Source organism: Bos grunniens, chromosome 18, assembly GCF_055505025.1.
Source record: "Bos grunniens cultivar Pamir isolate PY7600 chromosome 18, Bosgru_T2T1.0, whole genome shotgun sequence".
Classification (NCBI taxonomy): domain Eukaryota; kingdom Metazoa; phylum Chordata; class Mammalia; order Artiodactyla; family Bovidae; genus Bos; species Bos grunniens.
The window spans coordinates 32,818,139-32,836,520 of NC_141182.1; the positions used below are offsets into that span (position 1 = coordinate 32,818,139).

The following is an 18,382-nucleotide window of genomic DNA, read 5'->3' on the forward strand; positions in this document are numbered from 1 at the left end:
AAAATCATAGACTGACCTAGATCTTTAGCATCCTTCTTTGATAGAAGATGTGTATGAAGAAAACCTAAGAAGCTAACACCAAGAATGTACAAAAAGGCTTTACACAATGTTACAGAATCTTGTCTGAAAAAAAAATTTGTAAAACATATCCAATTTTAAATAAACAATAAAATCAGCAGACTATAACAGATCATAAATAGGGTTATGAAAAGATCACAAATATCTTAAATTAGAATTATAAATGGGTAATTAGAAATACTTAATTGTTTTCAATGTTAAGAATCAAACCCAGAATTAAAAAAGAATCTTTTTATTTCAAAGGTTGCTTCTTATATTGAAGCTCATATTAAAGCAACAGTACAATGTTCATAAAATATAAGTGTGATGCCGTAACATTTCTTACATGTCAGAATACTGATATTCGTATGTATACTAAAATAAGAACTTTAAAATTGTACAAATAGATACATTAAAAATGACATAGAAATAGGGCGCCTCTCACTGAAACAAGACAGTTATATCTGGCACATATTAGTTTAAGATGAAAGTAGAAGCAAAAAGATTTACAAGAATCAGCAGTAACAAGATTGATGCTCAAGAGACATAATTGTACATTGTATTGTACATACATTGTATGGGTTTAAGCTGGCTGAATATTATATATTTCAAGTTTAAAAATGCACTACATATAGAGTGTCCATAGTTTAAGGCGAAATTACAGCTCAGAACTGTTGTCCTTTCTAATTTTGTGGAAGCATCTTTGACAGATTAAAAACAAAAAGAAGAAAAAAAAAGAGTTCATTGTTCATGACACATAAACAATTTCCCTTCATTGTGAGTTCACCATTAAGACTTCCCCTTCTCTTAAATATTTTGTATGCCAAGTGGTTTTTCTCTAGCCAAGTTGATAAACAACTTCAATATTTGCCTTTTTGTGAGAAAAGGTACTTCACAGTATTTACCACTTTGATGTCCTTGCAGTTTTATTAAATGTATCCTCTCTGTAAAACTTTGCTTGTTTTAAATGAGCCTTTCCTTGATTTAAAAAAATACCTGTTTACATATCTTCTAGATTCCTCAGAACGCCAGACACAGTTCTTAAGGCCAAATTTGTATCGTTATTGTTAAGAGTCGTCATCAAAAGTGTCTTTGGAACCGTACAAGTCCGCTAGTTTCTTAAACCGAGGGCCCCAGTTCTGTAGGTAGTCATAGTCCAAGTCTGAATCTGTGGTAGCCGACTCTAAGGAGCTCAGGGACCCAGCCACGGAGCCCCTGCCTTCGTAACCGTAGATCTGGATGGAGTCATACGGAGGGGCAGTCGGGTCATTATCCGCCTCCTGTATTCTCGTGTTGATGAAGTCATCCACATCCACGCTGTTGGGCGCTGGCCGCAGCCCAGGTCTAGGCATGTACTGATACTCAGGCTTGATGTCTTTGCGAGGGATAAATCCATTGATACCATCAGGGTTCTGGAGGGTGGCGATATCAAAGGCTTCTGTGTCTTCTTCCCCACCGCCCTCGTCATCATAGGTGATGATGTTCTCACGGACATCTTCTTCCTCGAAGACGATGAGTGGTTCTTTCTTTTGCCTTCTCAGGGTCACGAACAACACTACAATAACTACAGGGAAAGACAAAGAAAGGAAGCAAAGGTTAAGTCCAGTCTTCTGGGGTTCTCTTCCCAGGGGAACTCTGCTTACCTTAAAGCATGGCGTACACAGGCTTCAGAACAGGGACCAGTCTATGAAATGAGTGCTTTACCTAGAATCCTCAAAGATTTGCAAAAGCTACCTGTCTCTTCCTCTGCAAAAACACTGCCAGGAAAATATTATTATCCAAACAAAGTGGCAAGTTGGAACTATGGTGAGGTTTTTACAAATCAATCTGATACTATTTGGAAGTCATTTCCCAAAGAATTAGGAAGATTCTAAATATGTCTGTCCGTCTGCAGCCTCTTAAATGTGGGTTATGCCTGTCTCTTTTTGCAAAGGAAGGCAGCTGCCTCTCCAAAGTTTACAAATGAGGACACGAGAGACTTGAGGTCCTGTTCTAAAAGAGGTTGCAAGAGCTCTGAGGTGAGGCCAGCACTGAACCCACTACACCTTTATAAGAAACTGTATCATAAGCATGGCTACACTCTCTTCAGACCACCATATAGAAGAGAGGTAGCTTCTAAAGACCCCCAACAGACAAATGACAAATGTTCTCTATTTGTTTGAACAGAAAACAGTGTCAGCTGAAACTCCAGATGAAACCAGTTATTGTCTCTTCTCTGAGAGAGGGGATTCCACCAAACTCAGGCCATCTAGGTAAGTGAGCAGAGTTGCTTACAAAGAAAGCTCAGCCACTGCTTCATTCCTCTGGCAATCCCCCCCACTTCCCCATAAGAGGCTTCTACAGTCTTTCATTGGAACACATGGGCTTCCCTGGTGGCTCAGTGGTACAGAATCCACCTGCCAGTACAGGAGACATGGGTCGGGAGGATGCCTTGGAAAAAGAAATGGCAACCCACTCCAGTATTCTTGCCTGGAAAACTCCATAGAGAGAGGAGCCTGGCATGGGGTCACATGGTGTCTATGGGGTCATAAAAGAGTTAGTCACCACTTAGCAACCAAACAACAGCAACTACATACTCAGCAAGACTGCAGAAAATGTTTGTGACTGAACTTGGCAAGTGACCTTACAGCCTCTTTGGATCCACCATCACTGTGAGATGTAGAATGAGGGTGTGCACTTGCCTAGACTCTGAATGACTTCCAGTGCTCACTAGGCAGTGTTTTTCCCCTGTGCCTAGTTCCTAACAACACCTTCACCAGGATCACTCCTTTTCACTTTCTTTGCTTGGATAACTTTTAATCTTTCATCACAAAAATCCTTCCTCATATCCCATTCTGATACCAGACAGGACTGCTGGTATCCATTCTATGTATCCACCTGGCCATCACCATGACACGTGTTACCCTGTTCACACATCTGCCTCCCCCACTCGATGATGAACTTTTCAGAACATTTCTGTTTTCTGTCCCCTCTGCTTGGACTATCCATCCATCCCAGCCCCTTTCCTCAGATAGAACACTCAGCATCTGATAGGTGTGTTACATCCTCCAGGAAGATGTCTCTACCTTCCCACTCAATGTCAGGCACTTTCTACTCTTGTGCCCCCACTGCCTGTTATGTTCATATCCCCAACATGGTGCTCACCATGTGCCTCTGTATTTATCTGCTCATGCCTATTTTCCTCAATAGATGATAAACTTTTTGATCACTGAGATCTTGTATAATTCTGCTCTTTATCCCTCTAGGCTGAACACAGGGCCTGGTATCCTGAAAATACTCATTAACTATTTGCTGAATTCAACTCGTTGGCTCTTCCCTATGCATCGAGGATCCATTAATTCATTCAGTAGACAACTAACCATGATGGAACAAGTATAAATTGATGTCTGACATACTTAGGTTTGAATCCTGACTTTTTTGTCATGCATGAGTTCTGAGATTTTGCGACTACTGATGCAATCTTCCTGAAGCTTTCCTGCTATTACAGAGTAAACTATAGATGGGACAACGTGCGGAAGAGGGGCACAACTCAGCGGGCAAGTGCAGGGAAAGCTTCTCCCAGGTCCCTCTGAGCTGAGGCATATACCCAGATATTACATATGACAACTGGGGTGGGGGGTGGCGGGCAGCCAAGATCCAGCTTCAGCCGGGCCAATGTTCATCCAGTTCCTTGAGTCCTCCATAGACCGTCTTTGACGTCACAATTACTCTTTCTACCTCTAACTCTTCTCATTCTTCTTGTAAGGCAAATGGTTGTTCATATACTCTATCTCTGCCTAAATTGCTCTCCTGAAAAGTATTCTGATGTTCTACCTGGGCCTCTGTTGATGCCCCCAGATGTATTCTGCTAGCAGTCTGGTGATGCCAGCAGTTTGCTCAATACAAAGTTCCCCCAACTCTGCTCTAATGCTTGTTTAGTCACCTGCTCCCCCTGCCACACCCTGAAATAGATGAGCAGGCAGACACCACTTCTCTTTTTGTCCCAACTTGCACCCACAGTATATAGCACATATAACTTGGGAAATATACGTGTGCCAAGGATGGGCATCTGGTTGAAAGGCCCTTCCCACGGGTGCCCGGGGAGATCCCTTACCCAGGAGAATGACGATGCAGGCAAGGATGGCGATCAGCGCCCCAGTGCTCAGGCCGGCGTTCAGGATGTAGGCTTCTGCGTTGCAGGACAGCAGCGCCCCGTTCACATCACACCCACAGACTTTGATGGTGAGGGTGTTGGTGCTGCTCATGGGAGGGATCCCGCCGTCACTGATCACAATGGGCAGGAGGTACAAGTCCTGCTTCTGCCGACTGAACCCTCCGCGCCGGGCATACACCCCCGCGGTATTATCTGTGGGAAGAGGGGAGACAAGGCTCACTTGGAGAGCAAGGCCAGGGAGTCACAGCCTTCACCCTGCTCCGTTCAGCTTGGCTGATCTGAGCGTGCTCTTCTCACCACCAAGGCTAACAACCAGAACCGCCCCACTTGTTCTTTAGTCTAGACATCTATAGAAACCGCTGCCACTTGGCATGACAAAGATCCCTGAGTTTTGTCCCATCTGGAAACAAAATTCAGAAATTGGCTCTTTTTTATTTTGTCAATATGAATGCTTTCAGTGGCTGGGCACCATTTTCTGTTTGAGTGTGTGTCCTTTTCCTCAAATACAAGGACGTACGGGCTTCATTGTATCCTTAGTGAAGGATACAATTAAATAGATAGGCGAGTGTGCACTTTCCCAACTTCATGACAAGCCTTTGGCCAGTTTTTGTTAGTTTTTTGAGAGATTTCTAATCCACTCTCAAATCTTGCCCAAACTACAAACCCACTCATAAGTCCTAAAGGGAAATGTTATCTTTAAAATGAAAATATTTTATAAACCTAGCAGCAGGTTTACAGTTCCTCTGAAATTCAAGCAACATCAGCCACCCAGTTGAAAATATAATTCCTGCTTAAAACAATGATGTTTTCTCTGTTGCTTACACAACACAGCCCACATCTACACAGTGGATCACCAGATAGTTCCCTGATCTAGATTTACCTTGCCTTCCAGCCTCACGCCTGCTGTTTCCCGCACACCCAGTTCAGCCTGCTGTGCAGAACTTAATGATCGTTCCCCAGCACACCACATTCGTTGTACGCCTTGACTTTGACCCTTTGCTTTAAAATGCCCTCCGATCCACCCAAAGTTCCTTTAATCATGACAAGTGAGTTTCTCAAGCCTCAAAACTGAATCCAAAGTCTCCTTTCTAGACCTCTCCCCCCATCTCCGTTGGGACCCAGCACGCTGTACATTCCTATAAAAATCAGTCTCCCACTCTTCTGTCATTATTTGTTGGCATAAAATACTTGGTTCTCCCCTAGACTGTGGACTTCTGGAAAACAGGGGCTGTTATCTGCTTCATCTCAGTCCCTCCAGTGCTGGACACACAGCAGACATTCAACAAATATTTGTTGAACAAATGTCGTAACCATGTTTTGGGAAAGGTTTCACCCAAGTTCCAGATGTTGGTTTTCATGTATTTCTCAATCTTTTGTAACCTATTCCCAAATGCTTCCTCATCATGTTTTCTGCATATCTCTACCCGCCAAAAAGATTTTTTCTAGACCATATGCTCTGCGCTTGGAAAACATTGCTATTATAAAACAGTGGATGTTTTGAATATGCTCCATCAAATTACACAGACACACACACACACACACACTCAATATGGCATGCCTCATTTTGTGAGGTTGGAATCAGTAATTTATAGCAAGGTTATGACCAAGATGATGGCCCATTGCTTTGAATGAATTGATAGTACCATGAATTAGCTCTTGTGGTAGGAAAAATTATCCTAGAACCTAAAAGCTGAATTCATATGTTTAGGTTAAAGAAATTGTAACATATTTCTGTGTGAGGTAAAAAAAAAAAAATATCTATACCAGGTTCAGTCTCATTTAGGACTGAATAGATATTCTGAGTATTGCAGAAGCTAAGGTGTGTGCACTGGCTGGTTTTTGGCAAATCTTATTAATGACAGATCTTCTGCCCTTTGCTGCCAATCTCTCAATCAAAACAGGGCAGAACTACCAGCCCTCTTCTCTATATTTTCTGAAGTTTGTGTGATTAGCATATATTGCTCTTATCACTGGAGAAAAATTATATGTACTATGAAAAATCATGTTTTTTTTAAAAGCTGGTCAAATAGAATGTAAACTTAACATTCCATTTGCTGGCTGTTCTTTCCTATTGTAGGCTATACCATTGTTCTATGCTTAACAAACACAAAAAAACTGACATATATACATAAATTACTTCAAATGTTATTTTTTCCTTCTCATAATTTTATTTGAATTCAAGTAAGACTTTCACAAATTAAATGTTAAAACATTTACTGTATTTTAATGATCTGAAATATCACAAATGCCATGCCATCATGAATAAAAATAAATATGAAAAAATTTATGAAGAAATTAATTAAATTGCTTGGTCAAATATACCTCTCTGATATGAATGACACCCCCAAGAGATGTCATCTATTGAGTCCCATCCTGTTACCCATGGAGAAGTTTGGTGGGAACGTGACCTGAGTGTTTTTATTTTTCTTTAAACCTGTGGAGGCCATGGCTTAAAAATCTACTCTTCAGTGTGCAATCCATGCAAAACTGTACCTCCAGATGACAGCAGGCTGGCTTACACATGGAGGTAATTGAAAATCAAACACTAGTAGAAAACATGTATATTAGCAGGACACCAGCCTGTGAATTCAAGATGTTTCATATTCCGAACAGCTGAGTCCTCTCACACACACTGAGACTATGAAATGAAAGCTCATCAAAGGACCCAGCTGACTGAATCGTTTATTGTCTCTGAGTGATTCATCAGTAGAATCTCAAGAACTTTTAAAAAATGTTTCACATATGGATTTTAAGTTAGTTTGAGAGGTGGAAAATAAATGGACTGAATGTCTGTTCCTTGGCATGGTCCAAACACATGCTTTAGAAGGAGTCATTTGTCCTGCCAGAGCCTTACTTGTTCACCTTTAAAGTGAGGACACAAGTTGATAGCAAGCATGCCTCATGGGGTTCCGATTAGTAGTAACAGTTGCTCAGTCATGTCCAACTTTTTGTGACCCCACGGACCCCGCCAGTCTCCTCTGTCCATGGGATTTTCCAGGCAAGAATAATGGAGTGGATTGCCATTCCCTTCTCCAGAGGATCTTTCTGACCCAGGAATTGAACCGTGGTCTCCTGCATTGCAGGAGAACTCTTAACCCTGTGAGCTACAGGGAAGACCTGGGGTTGCGATTAGGACCAAATAATAAAAACCTCTGGTTGTGCTCTGGGCTGTGCTTCCAGGAAGCTCAGGAATCCTTCTATAGGAAAACCCGGCACCAGAATCCAGGTCCTCCAGAGCTCGTGAACTGGTGCGGAGTAGGGTATGGCATAGTTAGACGAGAAGCATGTCTAACCAGACTAGCTTGGCACTTAGGTGGTTGCTGTTGCTTGAATGCATACAATATCCCCCCTTTAGATCTAGACATCAGCACCAATGGGAGGATGGTGCTGCAGGGAGGGCCATATTGGAGGAGACAGCACCATGTCTGTGATGGTCTTTCTTGTTGTCCACTCTGGTCACTGATCCTTTATTAACAAAAAGAACCACTATAGGCAGGGAGTCCATGAAAAACAACTCTAGCAAAATACATGGAAAATGAAACTGACAATAATAATAAAACCTCTGTAGGAAATCATTTTTGTATCCTAGGTTTGGCTACAAATTCTCTCATTATTTTAATTAGTCAGCTACTGTATATCCATCTTTGAGAGGGTCCCCTCAATTTGGACATACACATTTCTGAGATGTATGGGTGACACAAGAAAAAAAATAAGAGCTTCTGTAAGACATATTTTCAGGGAAGTGTCAAATTGATTCCATGGTTAATAAGATGAGGCAGAAAATGACAAATGTTCTGTCAATTTTTAAGTTTTCATCAAGAGATTTCTCAAATCCTTCTCCTTTATTACTGTTGTTGTTAAGTCACTAAGCCGTGTCCAACTCTTTGCCACCCCATGGACTGCAGGCTCCTCTATCCTGCTGTCTCCTGGAGTTTGCTCGTATTCACGTCCATTGAGTCAGTGATGCTATCTAAACATCCCCTCTGCCACCCTCTTCTTTTGCCTTCAGTCTTTTCTAATGAGTCAGCTCTTCACATCAGGTGGCCAAAGTATTCTCTTTTATAAAGCTTCCAAAGAGCAAATCTCAATATTTGGGGTCAAACAGATCTGGGTTTGAATCATGACTCTTCTACATATTAATTGCCTGACATTTAGACATATTAGGTAAATGTCTTAAGTTGCTATATTCTCATCCAGGAAATTAATAGTTTTTAGGGTTAAATTTGATTCCATTCATAAAAGCACTTAGCACAGTGCCAGGCTGTTGCAGATGACCAATAAATATCAATTCTTTTTTGGAAGTTCTCCTCTTTGTGCAGTAGACTAATGAGGAAGAGAAACATATTGGCAAAGAGAGGAAAGTGAATTCTTAGAAATGTCATTGCAGCCTTGAATGCAATTGCCTACAGAGAAGGGCGCTTCCTTCAGAGGTGGGAAGATAGTTCATGCTCTTCAGTTCTGGGTAAGGTATTTCCCATGGTAAGAAAATGTTTTTCAATCACCTTGGTGTTTCATCCTGACACCTTATATTCTTCTCCCTGTCCACAAACATAGAAGCCTTTCCTTTCCACCAGCCCCCTCCCCCGCCGCCACCTTAGGCAAAAACTTGCAAATGAGGTCATTAATTACTAGTATATGTCTTGTACAAACTGTAGTATTTCTATTAATGGTAAATAAATTCAGGTTTCAAATTTTTATGTCTACAACCTAGACTCCTAACTGGATGCTATTTTTATCTGTATACTTTGTGATTACTTTAACAAAAGGTAAAAGTTCTTCATAATGATGGTCTCCATGGTACCGGTTTGGAGATACAAACGTAAGGGCCATGATGATGATATCACCCAAGGGAGGGATATATACAAAGGATATTAAAAGGGAAAATTATGATAGGGAAGCAGCCTTTGATACGTCAACTGCACTGGGTGCCAGTCTTGTATTAGCCAAAAGAAAAACAACCATGGCAAAATGGCAAACTCAGTCGTGTCTGACTCTGTGACCCCACAGACTATAGCCTTTCAGACTCCTCTGTCCATGGGATTTTCCAGGCAAGAATACTGAGGGGGTTGCCATTTCCTTCTCCAGGGGATCTTCCCGACCCAGGGATCGAAACTGGGTCTCCCGCACTGCAGGGAGACTCTTTACCATCTGAGCCACCAGGGAAGCCATATATGGGCATAGCAACCTGAAAAGAGGAATCACTGCAGCAAAGGATTTAGTACTTTCTGCCCTCATCATGATGTCAGAAGAGAGGCTTGGCCTAAAGTGAGAGAATAGTGCCCTAAAGAGCATCTTAAGACACTCTTCCTTACCACTTCTTTTCCTCTGTCCCTCTCTGCTCCAAAGCTAAAGATCCCCCTACTGATCAACTTGATCAGAGATATTAATACTTAGCCTGTGCAGACAGACACTGTCTGCATCCTACTAGAGCCCATCTCTTGAGACTGCAAAAGATCTAGGCCAAGCCTTGCTCTTATTTAATTCACTTCTGACCTAAATCTACCTAATTTACCCTTTCTGCTCCAACCTTAGCAACAAACTAAATCCATCCACCCCATTAAAAGCTTCCACACACTTGAAGACAGTTATGCAGTCCCTAGCAGAATAATCATGATGTGATTATGTTCCTCTACTCTTGCCTGGAAAATCCCATGGATGGAGGAGCCTGGTAGGCTGCAGTCCATGGGGTCGCGAAGAGTCAGACACAACTGAGCGACTTCACTTTCACTTTTCACCTTCATGCATTGGAGAAGGAAATGGCAACCCACTCCAATGTTCTTGCCTGGAGAATCCCAGGGACGGGGGAGCCTGGTGGGCTGTCGTCTATGGGGTTGCACAGAGTCAGACACGACTGAAGTGACTTAGCAGCAGCAGCAGGGTCTTTTCTACTTTCCTTATATATGTGGCAATAGCTCTATCAGGATAATGAAAAAAAATATATATATATATATAAAGTGTGTCCCAAAAGTATTTAGTGAAGCTTCAAACTTTTAAAATTTCAGAAAGACACATGCTACAGAATTATTGTACAAAAGACATCATTGAAAAGTCTAGTTATTTAGAGTTTTTGGTACCCATTTACATTTGTGATTTTTGAAAAAATAATTTTAATTTTTGATGGCAGTATTTGTGACACCTTGAATCTGAGGGAGGGACTGAAATAATAGAAATTTCAAATAATGTTTTTAAAGTTTGCAGCATTAACTTTCTGAGATGACTAATGCTTAAAGGTAAACTTAATAGCTTCTGTATATATCTTTTATTGTCTTTCTAAACACTGTATGAGCCACCTATCTACCTGTAGTCATTGCTCATATTGAATATTTCACAATCTATGACAACTATTTGAATGTGTGTCTTCTCCAATGGACAGTAACATCCTTGAAGGCAAGAACCTTGCTTATTCATCTTTGTTTGGTCAGCAGTGTTTTGTGAGCTAGAAAAATAAACAGTTGAAGGAGGTTTCTGTCATCACATTCAGCATCCATTTGGCTTTTCCACACAGTCAGATTTTACTGACTTAATAGCTTGCCATCAGTTTCCAGACTGCCTATCTTCTCCCACTTTGTACTTTTGAACCCAACTTGATCATCACTGCCTCTATCTATAGTATAGATTTTGTTCCTGGAAAATATCATCTCTTTATCTCATAATTTTTTCTTATTATTTTGGGTGAGTCAGATTTAATTAAGTAACATTTATTGAGCTGCTAATATGTGCAAAACTTATTCTTTGTTACTTCCACCTACTTAACCCCAAAGAAATTTTGAACTATGTGCAACATTTCTCTTCCCATAGCATTTCCAGAAACACACACACCTTCAAAAACAAACCAGTATCCAGATGTAAAAAGAAATCTATTATTTTTCTAAAATTTTGGAATGATGGAAATGCTACAGTGAGGTAAATTCTATGAGACTAGCCTTAAAATATTAATGTAGAAAATTGTTTGATCCAAGACTCAGAAGGCTATGTCTCCCCTGTAAATGAAGGCCTACATCTTACAGAGGAAGGGGGATTATGATCTTTTAATTTTATCTCTGATACTGAGATTCAAAATTCAAAACACAACAAATAACACGGGAATAACTGCCTATGTGCATGTATATACACACATAGATTTGATGCTTTTGAACTGTGGTGTTGGAGAAAACTCTTGAGAGTCCCTTGGACAGCAAGGAGATCAAACCAGTCAATCCTAAAGGAAATCAGTCCTGAATATTCATTGGAAGGACTGATGCTGAAGCTGAAGCTCCAATGTTTTGGCCACCTGATGCAAAGAGCTGACGCATTGGAAAAGACCCTAATGCTGGGAAAGATTGAAGCCAGGAGGAGAAGGGGATGACAGAGGATGAGATGGTTGGATGGCATCACTGACTTGATGGACACAAGTTTGAGCAAGGAGTTGGTGATGGACAGGGAGGCTTGGCATACCGCAGTCCATGGGGTCACGAAGAGTTGGATACGACTGACCTGGACTGAACTGACCTGATGTGTATAGGAGCATCTAAGTGTGCACTCTTTGTTGGTGTCAACAGACTTTTCAGGTTGTAGTTTATCACATTCCTGAGAATCAACTCTCCTTCCACTTTTGTTAGAGGATAATTTTCTCTTGGTGATAGGGAGGGAGAAAGGAACGTATTTCCTGGTTTTAGAAAAGGAAAACTACCAAGGAATTCAGTGGGAGATAAACATTTAGGGTCTTTTAATGAGTTGAGAAATCCCAAGGGTTAAGTCACTGACCAGAGTGAACCTTGAAAGAATAATATATCTAATTCACCGAAAACCTATTTCTCCTTCTTTAAGGTTGAGGAGGGGGTGGGTTTCCAGACAAATTGTGTTCTGTGTTGGACAAACCACAGCAGTGAATTTCAGGCAGAAAAGGAACATAATTATTTATACAGTGAAAATGGCAGGGCATTAAAAGCCATCTGCCATTTTGATCTGCCAACAGAGAATCTTCCATATTGAAGCAATTAAGGGGGGAAAAGTCCCACAGAAATCTGTTTGATTATCTTTAAATTATAAAAGTGAAAAGCTAGAAGCATATTTGGATGTTTTTTGGTGCTGCTCATCAGAAAAAGAATTGTCATTTGTTTAGACCAAAAAAAAAAAAAAAAAAGAAGAAAGAAAGAAAGATGTTTGCCAGTTGGTCTAATCAGGATGAATCTGTCTTGGCTATCTTTCCTTACCCAGCCAAACCTGCTTTCCATACAAACTTTTTTTGTTCTATTTTTAAAAATATTTTTAATTAATTTATTTTTTATTGAAGGATAATTGCTTTACAGGATTTTGCTCTTTTTTTGTCAAACCTCAACATGAATCACCCATAGGTATACATATGTCCCCTCCGTTTTGAAGCTCCCTCCCATCTCCCTCCCCATCCCTCTAGGTTGATGCAGAGCTCCTGTTTGAGTTTCCTGAGCCATGCAGCAAATTCCCACTGGCTCTCTATTTTACATATGGTAATGTAAGTTTCCATGTTACTCTCTCCATATATCTCACCCTCTCCTCCCCTCTCCCTATGTCCATAAGTCTGTTCTCTATGTCTGTTTCTCTCCAATGTTGCCCTGTAAATAAATTCTTCAGTACCATTTTTCTAGATTCCATATATATGTGTTAGAATATGGTATTTATCTTTCTCTTTCTGACTCACTTCACTCTGTATAATAGGTCCTAGGTTCATCCACCTCATTAGAACTGACTCAAATGCATTCCGTTTTATGGCTGAGTAATATCCCATTGTGTCTATATACCACAATTCTTTACCCATTCATCTGTCGATGGACATCTAGGTTGCTTCCATGTTCTAGCTATTGAAATAGTGCTGCAATGAAAAACGAGATACATGTGTCTCTTTCAATTTTCGTTTCCTTGAGGTATATGCCTAGGAGTGGGACTGCTGGGTCATATGGTGCTTTTATTCCTAGTTGTTCTATTTTTTTTAAATTTGATTTAATTTGATTTTTTAGCAGTGTAAACTTAACTCTGAATGTATCATGTATCAGAACTCATTTGATCTGCAACTTGGTGCATATTAGATAATATACTTACAAATTTAATACATTTGAAAGTCATCTCTTCCTGGATCCAGACCTTAGATGTCCAATATCACTTTGTGCAATAATATATGATGAAAGGATAAAGGGATGGAAGGGGTGGCTGATCTGGTACTGACTCCTTCAGAACTTTCCAACAGAGAAAGAAGGGTTGTCTTTTTTAGCCTGGAGCTTATCTCATAATATAATCATTTTTCCACAATAATAACTAACCCCCAAAATGACTGAAGCACATTGCATGTCTTTCTATTTACTTTTTCCACTTTAATTCATGCATTTGGTCAACCCACTTTTTTTTTTTAAGTTTTGGGATGCCAGAGCTCGTATTCTAATGGGAGAGAGACAGAGAAACGTATGCTTAGAACGCAGAGTGATTAAAAAAACACTAGAGGTTAGTGCAGTGTTCCTGGAGCACAGAGGACGTAGCATCCAGGGATGGGCTGGGATGCCCAACAGAGCTTCACCTAAGAGACTTCATTTACTACGCGACTTGAAAGAGGAGGTATAATAGGCAGGGACGGGGATACATTTCCACAGAACAAAAGCATGGGCATGTGAGAACACAGCGTATTTGGGAAAATAAAGATGGTTTGAAGTTTCTGGAGCATGGTTTACGGTAACAAGAGAAAGGAGATGATAGACCCAAAGTTTATGGGAAGTAGGTCATATCATTTCTTGCTCACTAGGCTATAAAGTTTCAGTTAAAGCCATAGGAAATGGAGACCCATAGGAGAATTTTAAAAAGAAAGACATTATCAGTGGGGGCAAGTTAAGTTACGTGGGGGCACGACCAGAGTCAGCCTGTTTGGAGGCCGCCGTGAGGGTTACAGCTCCTCTGCAGGACGTCATGGACAGTCACTACCAAAATCACCTGTGCTTTCACGAAACAGCTAACTTTGCTGCGTGTGCTTTAGGAATCTCCTGATACATGGGACTATATCTCACTCGCTGCTACAGCCAACATTTAATCTTTAACCCTTGCTCTTTCCTCTACATTTTATCATTATGTGGAATAGAGGTTTGGAAATTAGAAATATGAAGTTCAAAATCAGGATATTTCAATTTAATGTATCAATTAGGTCAGGGGTCAAAATCATACTATCTTATTATTAGTACCCAAAAATTGTGTTAAAAACTGAACATCTGTTTTTTAAAATAAAATTAAAATGGAAAGGAAGCTTCCTAAAATACACACAACACAAATCTTAATTTTAATCTAACAATCAATATTATGCTTAACGATAAAACTCTAGAAATAATATACCCATTAAATTAACAAGTAAAGCCATTATTATTGCTATTATTTAACACATAAAGCACAAATCTATGCAGTTTGTCAAAAAAACCCAATTTTTTTTTTAAAAAGATGAAGCAAATTGTCATTATTTAATTTTTATGTAGTTGTTTCCCTAGAAAACCTAGGAAAATAGCTGAGAAGTTATATTAATAACTTCTCAGTGTCCAATAATAAATGAACTAAGTAAAATAGCTTAGTTTATACTAAAAATTGTCACTTAGAAAATATACATAATTTTAAAAATCTATCCTAGGACAGCATCCAAAATATAAAGTAGCTAGTCATTATCTTAATAAGAAATACTAAGAACAAAAATGAAGAAAACTATAAAATATCCCTTATGGTAATTAAAAAGAGAACAGATTCAGTGGAAACTCAGATCATGCTTCTGGATAGGAAGAATACTTTAAAATTCTTAGTTTTTAAATTAATCTGTAAATTTAAGGTAAACACAACAAAATTCATGAAGATACTTATCAAGCACCTAAAAAAGTTCTAAATTATATCTGGAGGAACAAAGAAACCAAAATCTAAGGAAGAGTAATAAAAGGAAAACAATGTGGACAAATTTTAGATTTTAACATAATATGCGTGAAACCATTAATGAAAAATATGATGCTTTCATGAGAGTAACTAGAATAGGAAATGTTGATAATCTATAAAATTTAGCAGTATGTAATGCAGGTGAAAATAAGGATGGTGTTACAAAGAAGCTAGAAATGACTATTTCTTAAATAACATTTTAAAAATGGCCAACAAAGGGAGCCTGTGTATTTATCTCATAAGGATAAAAGGTTGGAATGGGAAATGTGATATATAAGAGAGAAGCTAAGTGAATATTGATGTCAATTTTTCATGAGGCAAATCTTGCTAAGAATAATATTACACAGAAAAACTGAAAGGTCATGTACACACTGCTATATTTAAAATGGATAGCCAACAAAAACCTATTGTGCAGCACATGGAACTCTGCTCAGTGACATGTGCCAGCCTGGATGGAAGCGGGGTTTGGGGGAGAATGGATACACGTATATGTATGGCTGAATCTCTTCATCGTTCACCTGAAGCTGTCACAACACTGTCAATTGGCTACACCCCAATACAAAATGGTTTTGGTCTTAAAAAATTAAAACGAAAAAAAAAACTTAAAAAAAACACAGCATAAACAGGACTGAAAGAACATTGAAACAGTGGGGAGATTATGCAGTAGGTATGATAAGACATGCTATCAAGGTTATGCTCAAAATTCTCTATGCAGAGCTTCAGCAGTATGTGAACCAAGAACTTCCAGATGTACAAGCTGGGTTTAGAAAAGGCAAAGGAACCAGAGATCCAATTGCCAATATTCCTTGGATCATAGAGAAAGCAAGGGAATTCCAGAAAAACATCTACTTCTGTTTCATTGACTATGTGAAAGTCTTTGACTGTGTGGATCACAACAAACTGTGGAAAATTATTAAAGAGATGGGAATATCAGACCACCTTACTGCCTCCTCTGAAACCTGTATGCAGGTCAGGAAGCAACGGTTAGAACTGGACATGCAACAACAGATTGGTTCAAAATTGGGAAAGGAGTGAGGCGAGGCTGTATATTGTCACCCTGCTCACTTAATTTATATGAAGAGTACATCATGTGAAATGCCAGGCTGGGTGAAGCATAAGCTGGAATCAAGATTGCTGGGAGAAATATCAACAACCTCAGATGATACCACTCTAATGCCAGAAAGTGAAGAGGAACTAAAGAGCCTCTTGATGAGGGTGAAAGAGGAGAGTGAAATAGCTGGCACAGCATCTGATCCCAACACTTCATGGCAAACAGAAGTGGAGAAAGTGGAAACAGTGACAGATTTTCTTTTCTTGGGCTCCAAAATCACTGTGGAGGATGACTGCAGTCATGAAAGTAAAAGACGCTTGCTCCTTGGAAGGGAAGCTATGACAATGACAGACCTTAGAGAGCATATTATAAAGCAAAGACATCACTTTACGGAGGGTGAGATGGTTGGATGGCATTTCAATGGACGTGAGTTTGAGCTAACTCCAGGAGATGGTGAGAGACAGTGAGGCCTGGCGTGCTGCAGTCCATGGGGTCACAAAGAGTCAGACAGGACTGAGCAACTGAACAAGAAAAGTGTGTGAAAAGAATGTGCTTGCCCAACAATAGTCAACTGATATCATATACCCTCATAATGAGGTCAGGAGGTTATTTAGGAAAAATATGTTGACGTAAGTATAATGATGCTAAAAAATACACATCATGTATTATTATGTAGGGAAAAAAGAGAACATTATTTTATGGCTGCCTTTTTTTAAAGATCAAAATATATGCCAAGAAAACAGCTAGAAGGCTATAAAAATTAGCAGTGATTATTTTTAGATTGTATATTACCAAGTTATTTTATTATTTCTAAGTTTATTTCTGCTTGTTTGTATTTTCTAATTTTCATACAAGGAATATGTGTTAATTATGCAGTAGAATAAAATTATAAAATTTGTCCTTCACAAATATATTTTACTATAATTTCCATGGCTGATTAAAATTACAGTTTGTCCTTTTCTCTTCATATTTTCCCTGGAATCCTAGATTGATGAATTGAATTTTAGATCTTTTTCTCTTCAAAATACTGTTGTTATTTGATTACGGGATAAACAAAGATTTTTTAAACAATAATTCCAAAATCAGAAATTAGAAGAGACACAAGCTCTATATTCATAACGTACAGTGTTACTACACCTGACAGAACTCAGTAAACACACAAGCATTCTAGGTCAATTTATTTCTTGGCAGGGTGACCTTAGGCAAGTCTCTGAATCTTCTGACTTTTCATATTCCTTCCTCATCTAGGAAATGGGGACAAAAATATCCAAAATGCCTACTTTCTGGGGCTGTTTAGGAATTAAATGGCAATTAGAAAGCTTTATAAACCAATGAAGAGCTACATACACGAGAGGTGCTATTCTCAGTATTTTTTTCTTTGTGCTTTTCTTATTCATTACATGTTCCTCATGTTTTTAAAAGGTGCCATAAGTCTAGTATTTTCAAACTAAATGCATCTCAAAGCCTGGGTGGATCAGCTCTTCATCTCCCCAAACAGCACCACTCTTGATATTAATAGCCAAAGATGGACTCGAATGTCGAAGAGTTACCAGTGCTCTACTTCCCGGTTCCCTGCTGAGTTGTCTTTGAAGCTCCCGTGCTGTAGAACGGAGTAAGATAAAATATGAAATAAAAGGCTCCTGTGTATTAAGATGGCTTCCCCTCTTGTATTTTTAAAGAGGCCGAATGCTTCCACGGAGTTTAGGCAAACACAATCCTGATTATTTACATGGCATAATGGAGGTAAACACTCAAGGAGAGAGAAAGCTGATGCTTTTACTCAGCATGCTATAAACCATTATCTCATGTTTTCTATGGAAAACAGTCTCAGCCGGGAAATTTGGTAACTCAGTAGGCTATTAATAGGATGTGGAATGTGATTACTCTTTTTGGATTACTTCAATATGTAATTACTTTTAGGAGCTGGTAGAAAGAAACTCTATTAAATGATAATTATAGGACTGTATTTGCTTTAAGGTTTTGTAATAGCTCTAAACATGGGAGTTTTCATTAACTGTTTGCCATAGTTAATAAAGGCATTTTTCTTAAAAAGTAGCAATTCCGTGCAAAAGTGGGGGCTCCACATAGAATTAGTTTCTTATAGGAAAGGGCAGGGGAAACAAATCATGCAGTAGGTTGGCTTCTCCATGGTAATATAATCTCCTTTAACATATAGATGGCATCCCCAAAGTATTGACAAAGTGAACTATTTATAGTCGGAC

The 18,382-nt window shown here is 39.3% G+C and overlaps 1 protein-coding gene across 2 annotated transcripts in view; it reads right to left on the reverse strand.

Moving 5' to 3' along the window:
- Positions 1-294: 294 nt before the first annotated feature.
- Positions 295-18,382, reverse strand: part of CDH11 (cadherin 11) — a 155,143-nt gene continuing 137,055 nt past the window's right edge. For both annotated transcript variants that reach the window (XM_086349559.1, XM_086349560.1), the window contains exons 12-13: positions 4,151-4,402; positions 295-1,621 (exon numbers count right to left, since the gene is read on the reverse strand). In XM_086349559.1, coding sequence (XP_086205685.1) covers positions 1,125-1,621; positions 4,151-4,402 — 749 coding nt within the window. In that variant the 3' untranslated portion in view covers positions 295-1,124. The remainder of the gene's footprint in view (positions 1,622-4,150; positions 4,403-18,382) is intronic.